At 35.6% G+C, this 14,037-nt stretch overlaps 1 protein-coding gene across 3 annotated transcripts in view; it reads left to right on the top strand.

The window, feature by feature from the left end:
• The window catches only part of Calu (calumenin), a 32,682-nt gene that overhangs the window by 15,718 nt on the left and 2,927 nt on the right, over positions 1–14,037 (top strand). For all 3 annotated transcript variants that reach the window (XM_027926523.2, XM_027926524.2, XM_071612872.1), the window contains 3 exons: positions 3,307–3,473; positions 4,422–4,482; positions 12,787–12,986. In XM_027926523.2, the coding sequence (XP_027782324.1) occupies positions 3,307–3,473; positions 4,422–4,482; positions 12,787–12,986 (428 nt within the window). The remainder of the gene's footprint in view (positions 1–3,306; positions 3,474–4,421; positions 4,483–12,786; positions 12,987–14,037) is intronic.

Raw genomic sequence — 14,037 nt, forward strand, 5'->3', positions numbered from 1 at the left:
GATGAAAAGCAAGAGACCTTTGGATGTCTCTTAATCCAGTCACACAAAGATGGTGGACCTGAAATTCAAACCAAATTAGATTCCTTTATAATTGGGGAGAAGAGGAAGAAAATCACTGCTTTTCTTAAAATAAAATTCAAATAAAACAGCTTCCCTTGATAAAATTTAACTGCTTCAGTATATCTGCTTACTGAAGTTTAGAAATAAAGATTTCCCATTTGTTTTCTCTGGCACATGAGTTTATCAGCCTGCTTTGCAAATGCTCCAAGGCAGATAAATGTTATTTGATTGCTTTCTGTTGATTTGGTAGCTTTTTTTTTTTTTTTTTGCTTCTTTGGGCCACCTGTTAGTAATTTTCTTTGATTTTGGCACTTCTACACTTGCCTGCTATGGAATAGTAGGTGGTGGTCTTATGGATTTGATGATCTAGGGTGTTTTTATTTGTGAGATTCCTCTATTGTACATGGTTACCATTTGCGACAAAAATATATAAATGGTGTTTTTGCATTTTTATCCCGGAAATTAGGCAAAATTAAGTTAAAGGAAGCATTCTCCACCACTGACTAGCAGTGTATATATAAAGATCTGTTTCCCCATAAGATAGCCAGCTGTCCATGTTAATTACAAGAGTGCATACATTTCTGGTGAAGAGACTTTTATTTCTGTGTAGGGCTTGTTCTCATTCCTAAGACCAAAGTGGTAATCTCTCTCTCAATACTTGACATTTAGCCAAGAACCAAACATATCATTCACTCAATAAAGAACATGTGTATTAAAAAGCCAGCACAAATGGAGAGTCATCCTGTGTTTCTTATTTTCTGGCTGAGGCCCAACATCCTCCTGACTTTTTAGAATTAATTATAAATATAAAGCAAAGGGTAGACTATTGGTGATGTAAACAAAATGGTACATTAATAAATCTTAGCTCAGACCTAGACACAAACTTGCTGCCCAGAATGCTGCTTCAACTGTGTATGATTATGTGCATAAAAATCTGTTGAAAGCTCTGTTGCCTCACAGGGCAGATGATTCAATGTAATGGGTATTCCTACTGCCTGAAACTGTTCACAAGCTGAAGCACTGACTGGAGAAGCAATGTCTTTATAAGGCATCTTTCCCAGGAAGCCTGTGAGGAGATGGCCCTCAGTGGGTAATGAGTTGGATTAGAAAAGTGCTGGAGAGTTTTTGTGAAAATGTGTTCTCAAATCAATTTTGAATTCAGGTATAAATAATCTTGGCTATTAAAATCTGTTTCAATTAATCTACTCTTCACAAAAGAAATGTTAATATTGTCTGTACCCCAAGTAAGATACCAAATACTAAAATCCTCTCTGCCTATACCAAAATTAGATTAAATGGCCAACCAGAGGCTGTGTACAGGCCAGGAAAGGCTATAAAATGGTGCTTCGGATAAGTATAGAAGCCCAAGCAGGACTGTAGGTGTATAAATTTCATTTTTAAAAATAATGCATTGCGGGGCTGGAGTTGTGGCTCAGTGGCAGAGCGCTCGCCTAGCACGTGTGAGGCCCTGGGTTTAAGTGTCAGCACCACATATAAATGAATAAATAAACATATTGTGTCCAGCTACAACTTAAAAAAAATATTTAAAAAAATAATACATTGCATCCTTTCCATTCTTTTATATGTACATGTTGCTATTAGGTTGCTTGATGCTAGTCACCACGTTTTATCCCAGAGGAGGGGAGGAGGGCTTTTAGCTGAGAATCTAATCTGAAAATGTGAAGTGACATTTTCTCTTATCTTCTTTCTGTTACATAGTTGGTACTGCAATTTGGTATTTGTTTAGAAGAGATGACTTAGTATCTGAGAAAGATGGTATTTTCCATAAATTCTGCATCTCCCTCCTGTTCTGGCTTTCAGTATTCAAATATAGAGTCCCAAAGCCTTATGAGGCAATAAGCTGTCTCATTATATTTTTGACACTCAACAAAGAAAGAAGCTTCAAGCTGCTTGGCTCTCAAAATAGATCCGTTTTTGGTTTTGTTTTTTAAACTGTGCTTAAAATATGGAAAGATTGAACTGCAGTATCAGAGGTCAGTGGTATGATCTTTCTGTTAAAGGGGCCCTGAAGGTCTTAAAAAAAAAAATAGTGCCCTTTTTATTTATATATTGCAGGAACATTAATTTCTTACCTTTAACGTGGTGTCTTACTTTTCAAAGTATCTTCACATCTGCTATCTCATTTGGTTTATACAGTAACTTAATAACTTTTTTATTTTCTGTGGTTAACTCCTTTACCATTTTTTCAGCTTATGGAAATTAAATTTTATTCTTCTAGATTCTTATATAGTATCTGCTACTTGTGTGGTTAAACATTATAACAAATAGGACTAAATTTAGTTGTAATCTAATGTCTATTTTTAAATAACAGCCTAAGCAATGTACAATTGCATATTAAAATGAACAATTGAGTCTTGACATATGTATACACCAGTGAAACCATCACTACAGTCAATATAATGAGCATATCTACACCTCCCCCCCCCAAAAAAATTTTTTTTCTCATATCTCACCTTCCATATATTCCTGTCCCTAAGCAACCAACTGACCTAGTCTCTGTAACTCTAGGTTAGTTTGTATTTTCTAGAATTTCATGTAAGTGGAAGATAAATAATACATGTAACTCATGATAGATAAAATGTAACCTCTTAAAGAGGTGATGTTCTGTTGCTTAACTCTAAATGTCTTTAAAATGAGGCTGAAGGTCTTTGATATCTATCTTATTAATGTTTAATAAAAATAACAATAATTGACATTTATTGAATGCCAACTACAGGCCAGGCATTGTTCTAAGTGCTTGACTTAGTTCTGTTGTTGCTGGTTCTCACTTGAACCTCATAACAACCCAATGAGGCAGGCATCATTATTATCCTCATTTTACAGATGAGACTGAGGTACAATTAAGTTATTCACCCAGGGCCACACAACACAGCTAGGGATGGTAGACTTCAAACTCAGTATGGCATTAGAGCCACCACTGCCTCCCAGATATAACTAGGAAATTCAAGCCTTAACATCAATAACAATGAAACATTACATGTTGAGTTAAGTAACCCAGGAAACAGAGTTCCATGTTGATTGGCAAACATTTACTTCAATTTGGACCTGACTGAGATATGATTGATTACTGGAGCTTCATCCCAAAATTGTATGTCTTTAGACTGCTGCCTGTGTAATCAAGAATTATTTCTTCATCGCTTGTTTTTTATTTCTTGGAAATTGATTGTCCATACTATATATTTTTGTATTTTCTTTCCATATTTGACCTAAATGTTTGTTTTCTAGATGATCCAGACCCTGATGATGGATTTAACTATAAACAGATGATGGTTAGAGATGAGCGGAGGTTTAAGATGGCAGACAAGGATGGAGACCTCATTGCCACAAAGGAAGAGTTCACAGCTTTCCTGCACCCTGAGGAATATGACTATATGAAAGACATAGTAGTGCAGGTGGGTGAGATCGGGGTTCTGAACAGGAACTCAGTTTCTCTTTTGGTTATTTATGCTGTCTCCCCTCTTGAACCTTTCCTGTAATTTTGGAAGAATGACTTGTTTTTCAAGTACTGGCTGTATTCACAGACCAGGTTTTGTCACTGCCTGCCTCCTGCCTACTATGCATCCATCCATCCATCCATCCATCCAACTATCTATAATGGAGATTGAACCCAGGAGTATTCTAAACTGAGCTACATTCCCAGCCCTTTTAATGTTTTTATTTTGAGACAGGGTTTTGCTTAGTTGTGGTCCTCCTGCCTCAGCCTTCTGAGTAACTGGGATTCAGGCAATTGCTTCAGTGCCTGGCTCTGTCATGGTTTTTTCCTAAGTGCCTTAGGCTTTCTGTTTGTCATGACATTACTTGACATAAGATGATGTATTTTGCCATTTCATTGGTAGGAAAATCCTTTTTTAAAAAAATATCCCCCAATCAATTACCAGAAACTAATAACAGTGATGTTGAAGAATTTTCACAGAATGCAATTACTGATAACATAGACTTCCTATAGATGTAGACATAATTAATGGTCACATCTCCTATTAGCATGACAAGAGCTACCATCATTAAGCGGTGGCAGTGTTCTTTCAAGAAGACTCATAGTTATTTTAGGAAGACTCATAGTTATTTTAGGTTAATGCATAAGAAATTGCCAATATTTGGCCTTGTGATCTCAGTGACTGGGGAGATTGAGGCAGGATGATTGCAAGTTGGAGGCTAGTCTCAGTAACTTAGCAAGATCCTATCTCAAAATTAAAAAAATAAAAAAAGGACTGGGGATGTTGTAACTTAGAGACACTAATATTTTACCATTTTCTAGCTAGAAAAACATCAATTTCCTATGGTTTTAAACGTACAGATACATCATACTCTTCTGTGAAATTCATTCTTCTTTTCTGTTTTAGGAAACAATGGAGGATATAGATAAGAATGCTGATGGTTTCATTGATCTAGAAGAGTATATTGGTAAGTTTCTTTTTCAAGTGTTTTTTCCCTTAGAAAAAGCTGAGACACTTGGGGAGATGTAATCACCCATAGAAATAATTTTTCCCATGATTCAGCTCTTCAAAGATCGTTAAACCATTCCAGTGTGATGAATAGTGGGTTGTGGTAAACTATCTGTAGTAGCACTAACCAATCAAAATGAAAATGTGACCCACATATGTAATTTCTATTTTTTAATAGCCACATTAATAAGTAAAAAGAAGGGCTGGGGATATGATTCAGTTGGTAAGTGCCCCTGGGTTCAGTCCTTGGTGCCCCCCCCCAAAAAAAAAAGTAAAAAGAAGCAGATGAGATTAATTTCAAGATTGCATTTGATATTTCAAAATACTATAATTTCCCCTTATTAATATAAATTGTTGAGCCTGTAATTCCAGCGGCTCAGGAAGCTGAGGCACAAGGATTATAAGTTCAAAGCTAGCCTCAGCAAAAGTGAGGTGCTAAGCAATTCAGCAAGACCCTGTCTCTTAATAAAGTACAAAATAGGGCTGGGGATGTGGCTCAGTGGTTGAGCCCCTGAGTTCCATCCCTGGTACCCCTCCCAAAAGAGGGGAGGGGTGGGGATGTAGCTCAGTGATTGAGTGTACTGGGTTCAATCCCTGGTACCACAAAAAAATTAAAAAATAATTTTTTTTTTTTAACACTTATAGCACATGCCAGTTTGGACCAGCCACATTTCAAGGATTTGATACCTACATGTAGTTAGTGCTTACAGTCTTCTGCAGCACAGATAATAGTGTATCCCAGATGCTCTGATGAATTGATAGTAAGTAGTTAACAGGGAGCCCAGAGAGGCATTCAGAAACTCAGGAAGAAGAACTGGGGAGTAGATTAAAAGAGCTGGTTATTTGAGGGATCAGCTCTCTAATAACCTTGTCTTTTCATTATGTTGTATTCATGTTTTCTGTCTGGTACTAGTTTTCTTTTTGTTTAGGGTTATTTTTCTATTTTGGTTTTCTGTTTCCATTTTTCTTTTTGGTTATCTGTTAATTTTCTTGGGGGCAGGATACTCCGTCATTGGGGCTAATTTCTTCCAAGTAAAGCTCTGGTTCTTTTTTATAAGAATGATTTGAAGATTTTCCTGTGGCTTTTAAAAAAAGAGCTACTTGTCTTACCAAGTAGTTGAATAAACTATTTCACAATTACTAAATGTCCTTGTTACAAATGTTATTCTATTTTGAAACATATTAGATATTTTTATACTTCACATCTTTATTCTTTGTTTGTTTGTTTTTGGTGGTACTTTGAATTGAACCCAATGCCTCACCCAGGCTAGGCAAGCACTTTATCACTGAGCATCCTTTTAATTTTTAATTTATATGTAATGATTGTACATGTTGATGAGATAAGTATGACAATACACAGTATGATGAGTACAGGTATACAAAATATAATGAGCAAATCAGTGTAGTTAGCCTTTCCTAAACATTTATATTTCTTTGTGTTGGGAACCATTGAATTCCTCTCTTTTGGTTCTATAAGTATATATAATAAATTGTTATAAACTGTAATTTTCTATAGTGCTATAGAACACTATAACTCATTTCTCCTGTCTGACTTATCTTTTGGTGTCCATTATCCAGCCTCCCTTTATCTACACTTCCCCCTCCTCTTTCTAACTTTTAACAATCACTGTCGTCTTCTATCAAATCAACTTCTTTAACTTCCTTCTAGGAAAAAGAATATGCCGTTTCTCTTTCTCTCTCTCTTTTAATATTTATTTTTTAGTTGTAGTTGGACACAATGCCTTTGTTTTATTTACTTATTTTTATGTGGTGCTGAAGATCAAACCCAGGGCATTGCACACGCTAGGCAAGTGCTCTACTGCTGAGCCACAACCCCACCTCCCCCGTTTTTCTCTTCCTGTGCCTGATTTATTTCACGTAACATATAAATGTCCTCTAGTTTCATCTGTGTTGCTGGATATGAGAGATTTTATTATTATTATTTTGGCTAAATAACATTCCATTGTGTGTATATACACCACATTTTCTTTATTCAGCCATCAGTGCATACCTTAGTTGATTATTGCCTATCCTGGCTATTGTGAATATTGCTGCAAAAATATGGGGATGCAGGTGTCTATTTTTTGTTTAACCTTTATTTAATTTTTTTATGTGATGCTGAGGAGAGAACCTAGTGCCTCTCACATGTGCTAGGCAAGTACTCTACCATTGAGCTACAACCCCAGCCCACAGGTATCTCTTTGATATACAGATTTCATTTTCTTTGGACATATAACCAGTAGTGAAATGAGTGGATCACATGTGTCTTTAGTTAGGTTTTGTTGTTGTTTTGAGGCCTCCATATTGTTTTCTTTTTTAGTACCATGGTACTGGGGACTGAACTCAGGGGTGCTTAACCCTGAGCCCCATCTGCATACTGTTCTCTGTAATGGCTGTGCTAATATACATTCTCATCAACAGTGTATAAGAGTTCCCTTTCTCCACATCCTCTCTAGCATTTGTTGTTTTTTTGTCTTTTTTTCTGATAGCCATTTTAACTGGGGTGGTACCTCATTATAATTTTTGGTTTTCATTTCCCTGATGATTAGTGAGTGATGTTGAACATTTTATTTATACCACAAACATACACACACACACACACACACACACACACACACACGGTTGGCCATTTTTATGTCTTCTGAGAAATATCATTTGCCCACGTTTTAATTGGGTTATTTGTTGTTTGTTTTGCTGTTGAGTTTCTTATATATTCTAGATATTAACCCCTTATCAGATGAATAGTTGACATTTTTTCCCATTCTGCTTGTTTTCTTTTCACTTCATTGTTTAATATACTTAAGCTTCTTAGTTTAATATAATCCCATTTGTCCGTTTTTACTTTTGTTTCCTGGGTTTTTGGTTTTGGGGGTCTTATCCAGAATATCACTGCCTAAATTGATGTCTTAAAAATGTTTCCTCTCGGCTGGGGTTGTGGCTCAGCAGTAGAGCGCTCGCCTAGCACATGTGAGGCCCTGGGTTCGATCCTCAGCATCACATAAAAATAAATGAATAAAGATATTGTGTCCAACTAAAAAATAAATATTTTTTAAAAAATGTTTCCTCTCTGTCTTCTTCTAGTACTTTTTAATTTTTCAGGTTTTACATTTAGGTCTTCAGTGTATTTTGAGTTGATTGCTGTATGTGGTAGGAGATGGGGTCAAGTTTTGGTCTTCTAATATGGAGATTCAATTTCCTCTGCACCATTTATTATAGAGGCTGTCCTTTCTCCGATGTATGGTTTTGGCACCTTTATCAAAAATCATTTTGGCTCAGTAGTAGAGCACTTGCCTAGATGTGCAAGGCACTAGGCTTGATTCTCAGCACCACATTAAGAAAAACTAAATAAAATTGTGTCCATCTACAATTAAAAAAATATTTTAAAAAAATCAATTGGCTCTAGAGACTGGGGATGTAACTCAGTGGAAGAGCACTTGCATAGCATGCATGAGGCCCTGTGTTCAATCCTTAACATTGAAAAAAAAAAAATCACTTGACTATAGATGTGTAGATTTCTGGGTTCTCTGTTCTGTTGATATTTCACATCTTATTTTTGCTTATAGTAACTTATTCTAGTGAACCACTGCTTTATTTTTAGGTCTCTTATCTTTACCTGAAATACTTATTTTAAGTCTGTAAGGGAGACCAAAGACCTACTTCTATCACCTGTCATTAAACTGCATTGAACAGTCTCTACTTAGATATTGTCTAATCATACCTACTAGAGAAAGAGGGATGAGCAATGAAAATAGCTCCCCCCACCAAAGTTTTTTTTTTTTTTAATTGGCGTTCATCAGGATAGTGGATAAATGCCTGAGTGTGTCTTCTGAGTCCAGGTTGACATTTATAGGATTTTCTACTTTTAAATGTTTTTTTTTCATTCTTCTCTTTTGCCATTTTATCATCATTGTTTAGGTTTAGATTTATCACTATTAAGTATCACCACTTGCCAAGCATTGAGGCCACATGAGGAGATACTTCTGTTTTCTGCATCATAAGTCAGTAACTAATGGAGACACTTTTACACCTGGGGTGTTCGTCTCTATAAATCTTAAAGTCTCTCCAATACATTTTATAGTTTCTAGGGCTATGCCAGTTTCTGTCCTGTTGAGGAAAAAGATCATAAAGAAGCAAAGTTGTTTGCCTCTTACATGTAACATTAATAAGAGGCCCAAGAGTTATGCTGCTTAGTTCTTTTTTTTTTTTTTTCAATTTATTACAGAGTATTATAAACATGCACAAAATTAGAAGAATATAATGACCCCTATGCCTCAACAACCATCAACCCTCAGCCACATCCACTTCTTCCCCCTTTTTTGTTTTGTTTTTGTACCTGGCATTGAACCCAGGGGTGTTTAACACTGAGTCACATCTCCAGCCCTTTGTATTTTTTGAGCTAGGGTCTCTCTAAGTTGCTTAGGGCCTTGTTAAATTGCTAAGACTGGTTTTGAATGTGCAATCCTCCTGCCTCAGCCTCCAAATTGCTGGATTACAGGTATGCACTACCACACCCGGCTTCCTTCTTTTTAAAAAAGAAAAATGGAAGAAAGGAAGGCAGAACTGGTAAAGAAGCCATCATTTTTTAAAAAATATTTTTAGTTTTAGATGAACACAATACCTTTATTTGTTGATTTCATTTTTTTTTTTTTCCTTTAATGAGGTGCTGGACATAAAACGCTGAGCCACAATCCCAGCCCCTGGCTTCCTTTCTTATTTTGAAGTAAATCCTAATCATCGTTTCATTTCATCTATAAACATTTGGTTATGCATCTCTAAAATAAATGTGTATTTCTAAAAACTTCTTAATCTCAACCAAAAAATTTCTTTTTTTTTTTAAAGAGAGAGTGAGAGAGGGGAGAGAGAGAGAGAGAGAGAGAGAGAGAGAGAGAGAGAATTTTAATATTTATTTATTTTTTTAGTTATCGGCGGATACAACATCTTTGTTTTGTATGTGGTGCTGAGGATCGAACCCGGGCCGCACGCATGCCAGGCGAGCGCGCTACCACTTGAGCCACATCCCCAGCCCCTCAACCAAAAAATTTCTGATCCTTAATATTATCCAAGGATTGAATCCTTTTTAAGTAGAATTCAAATAATATTTTTTATGTCTTTACTCATCTACCCCTAAAATGCTCATTATATTGTTTTTTTTTTTTTTTTTCTTTTTCTTTCTTTCTTTCTTTTTTTTTTTTTTTTTCGGTGGTGGTGATAGGGATTAAACCAGGGCCTTGTGCATGTGAGGGAAGAACTCTACCAACTGAGCTATATCCCCAGCCTTATGTTGTATTTTCTAGCTTCTATGAAAAGAATATATATTTTTTTAAATTTGTTCTAAGTAGTTATATACACGACAGTAGAATGCATTTTGACACATTGTACACAAATGGAACACAACTTCTCATTCCTCTGGTTGTATGTGGTATAGAGTCACACCAATAGTGTAATCATACATATATAGGGCTGTAATGCCTGTCTCATTTTACCATCCTTCTCCTCCCCACAGCCCATCCCTCCCCTCACTCCCCTCTGCAGAATCTAAAGTTCCTTCATCTTCCCTACACCCCTCACCACCCCCCACCCCCCACACACACACTATGGATCAGCATCCACTTACCAAAGAAAACATTTGGGCTTTGGGAAAACTATGTATTTTAAACATATTTCCATTTCCTCTCTAATTCAGAACTTTCCAATCTGTATACTGTAAATAAGTCTTCTTGACCCTTGGGTAATTGGTACAGGACTCTGGCTTCTGAACTTCATATAAATACATTTTCTGAATATACTATAGCCTGGAGAATTTGGCAAGGTTGAAATTCTGAAGAACTTCTTGAGATAAAATCAGAGGAAGTGACTGAATCTGCTCTTAATCCCTAGGTTTTGGAAAATGACAGTACTGACTGACTCCTTTGCTTAGAGTTTCCAGAAACTATTTAGCCTTTTTAGGTTTGCTCCCATGTCTTACATGAGACGCAGGTGCATTTAATTAGATACAGTATTTCTCAGGAGTCTTCAGATTTGTTTTCTCACTTCAAAAAGAATTTTGAAAAACAACATTCTCTTATATATTTTAAAATAGGCATCTAAAATAGTTAATTATAACTTTAATTATAGAGTAAACTGCTGATTGTAAATGTTAACATTATAAAGTACCTTAGTTCTGAAATATATCTCTAAAATTTAATAAATTAAAAATAAACACCATAGCTACTTCCTACTCATCATTCATGTGAATAATTTGAACAAACTTTATTTTGGTTTTCGCTTTTTTGTGATTTTGTTGTCACTGGAGATTAAACTCAAGGGCTCTTTAACACTAAGCTACATCCCTAGCCCTCTGTATTTTTCACATTGATACATGGTCTCATTGAATTGCTTAGGGCTTTGCCAAATTGCTGGAGCTAGCCTCAAACTTGGCAATCCTCCTGCCTTAGCCTGAGTGGCTGGGATTACAGGCATGTGCCACCATGGCCAGCTTGGACAAACCAACTGTAAAAAAAGAATCAGAAAGTTCAAATTTGGACTGGGTATTAGATTATACCAAGGAATTGATTTTATAAAACATAACAGATACATTCTAAAATACATAGTGTGAGGGATTCCTGGGATTTGTCCTAAAATAATTCAGGGAGATAAAGTGATAGTATAAGTAGAATGTTTATTATGATGCCTAGAAATCAATAAGCACTCAATAAATGTTAGCGGTTATGTCTTCACTTAAGAACAATTAAAAATGAAATAATTCTTTGGTACTGTATTATTTTAAATAATAGCATTCAGTTGGTAATAGTGTGACCATTGCTTGGTTACAATTATTTGTTTAATTTTGTAGGCATTTTGGGGTCTTTTTCTCATTTACTGATGACAAAACTGACAAGAAATAGTATTGTCTTGAATTAGCAATTCTCTACTAATTTTTATACTGTCTCGTTTCTTAATTCTATTTTTAATTCACTTTCCCCACAGAAGTATCTAAAAGCAAGCCTTAAACCACCTTGACGTAGTTATGCAAGTGTATTCTATATATACAAATACTTGTTTCCTAAGCTCTTAAGTATGTTTAAGTGTTGTTTTTAAATGTTTTTAAGTCTTTTCTAGGTTCAGTTACTGTTACAATTATTAATAAACAGACAAAATAACATTTACTACAAACATGTTCATATTAAACAACAATGTATCTCTTTGCTACCTTTTTTCCTAGTAGTTTTGTATTTATGGATGGCAGTTACTTGCCATTAGAGTAAAATAATTCAACACTAACTCCTAATTTTATTTTTTTTAAGAGTAGATACTAAGAGACCTTATTTATATAAGTTGATGGGAATGGAATATTTTTATAGCAGTATCATTTAGTTTTTGGAATGCCTTTTGACTTATATGAAAAAATCAATTGATCTGTCATCAAAAATTATTTTTAATGATCCCATGGCTAAAACTCAATTAGACCCTCTTTTCAGGTTTTCTTTTTTTTTTAAGCAAAGCCTTTAACATTTGTTATGCATTTTTTCAAACATCTTTCTTAATACCAACACTAATGTTTCTAATTGGCACTTTTTTCATCATCATGGAGTGGAGCTTTTTACACTGTAAAGTTTCGCAATGGCTGAGAGAATATGCCTCTCTTGTATACAGTGGGAAAGGGTAATGGTAAAGGGGAGACAGGAAAGAATCCTTCAGGGCCAGAGCTATATTCTGCAGATAAGCTTTTTAGGGAAACTGAAAGTTCAGGACATGAAATTTGATTCTTTCCTGTCTGGTCCTTCCCTGTGTACTCCTTGACAGTGTTCCTATTTACACAGGGGCATGTTGCCCTGACTAAAGACCACTGGTATAATGCATTTTATGTAGGAGTTGATTAGTTGGTTAGTAGTTCGTTTTGGCTTCTAAGTTTCCCAGATAATTTAAAAGTGTGCTTTTTAAACCAGTGGTCCAATTTAAATAGCTACCAAGTGTCAAAATAAAATGTTGGGAATAACTAGTCCACTTGTCATGGTGCTGATCAACTCATCTTATTTCTGTATATCTTAAGATAAGAAGGCATCTCTTTGCTTTTGTGTAACTCAAAGTCAATAGCTGGAAATGGTCTTTTTGCGAGATTATTAATTAATCTCAGGAAAATAAGCTTTTTTCTAAGGGTTCTGGCCTGAAGTACCAATATAAACTGCTATTAGGTTGAAAACAGATGAAGAAGGGTTAGACCAAAGCATGAGGCAGTCTTTGGAAAAGGACAAACTTTTTTTTGTATGTATTTCTCTGCACACAGGTGACATGTACAGCCATGATGGAAATGCAGATGAGCCAGAATGGGTGAAGACAGAGCGAGAGCAGTTTGTTGAATTTCGAGATAAGAACCGTGATGGGAAGATGGACAAGGAAGAAACCAAAGACTGGATACTCCCCTCAGACTATGACCATGCAGAGGCAGAAGCTAGGCACCTAGTCTATGAGTCTGACCAAAATAAGGTAAGTCTGAACAGGCCAAAGAAGCCTAGTAATATGAGTCTGTTTCTAAGGAAAACAGACTAAAAAATTTGCCTAAAAATTTTTTTGTCAAGATACATAGAGCATTTAAGATCTTAATTAATGTGTCTGCTTAGGATTTAAAATTGGCAGTTGAAAACTGTGAAAGCAACACTTGCTCTCTGGTCTCATTTTAGTCATCTCTGCCCAGTGTTCAAGGTGTTGGAGGAACCTGGGCTGCATAAAAGAGCCTCTGTGTAGCCTGCACGCAGCGTGCATCACTTATTATCTTTGGATACTCAGGAAATTTTCTTTTTATTTTTCTGCTTTGTTACTTCCTTTCTTCTTCTTTTTTTCTTTAACCTATTACTCATTCTGCCTGCTGGTTATTTCCTTCTTAAATGTACTTTAATTTTTTTTTTTTTAATAGAGTCAGCTTTTCCTTGGAATCTATTAAAATTGTCCTTGATCGATTATCTGAGATATACAGTTCACTAAGAATAGTGTTAATAGGTTGGGGTTGTGGCTCAGTGGTAGAGTGCTCGCCTAGCACGGGCGAGACACTGGGTTTTATCCTCAGCAGCATATAAAAATAAATAAATAAAATAAAGTTATTATGTCCAACTACAACTAAAGAAAAAAGAATAGTGTTATCACTATACTCTGTCACTTTTGTCAGAGATTTCAGTATTGTGGTTAAAATAAACTGAAAGTCTAAAGATGGGGATTTCTATTATTTTGAATATTATATTATCTAGGCTAATCTTCAGTTTCAGATGCAGAATCTTAGAAACCTTTTAAGGTTGGTCTGTTTTGAGTTCTTACTCAGTCACTTCAGTTGCCAACTGCCTTGTCTTAGCTACATGAGAGAAGGAAATATGAGCAGTTGTCCCTTGGGAATCTTAATACTATTTGAGGTGTGTGTCAGAGTCTTTGTTTGGGTGTATCTATTCTGGTTGGTGGCAAGGACAGAGGGAGGTGCAGGCTAGACTTGATATTGGCAGACTTCATTGTTCCTGTTAGATAGCAACTTGATTGATTCACTTTGAAGTAT

Source organism: Marmota flaviventris, chromosome 1 (genome assembly GCF_047511675.1).
Source record: "Marmota flaviventris isolate mMarFla1 chromosome 1, mMarFla1.hap1, whole genome shotgun sequence".
NCBI lineage: Eukaryota > Metazoa > Chordata > Mammalia > Rodentia > Sciuridae > Marmota > Marmota flaviventris.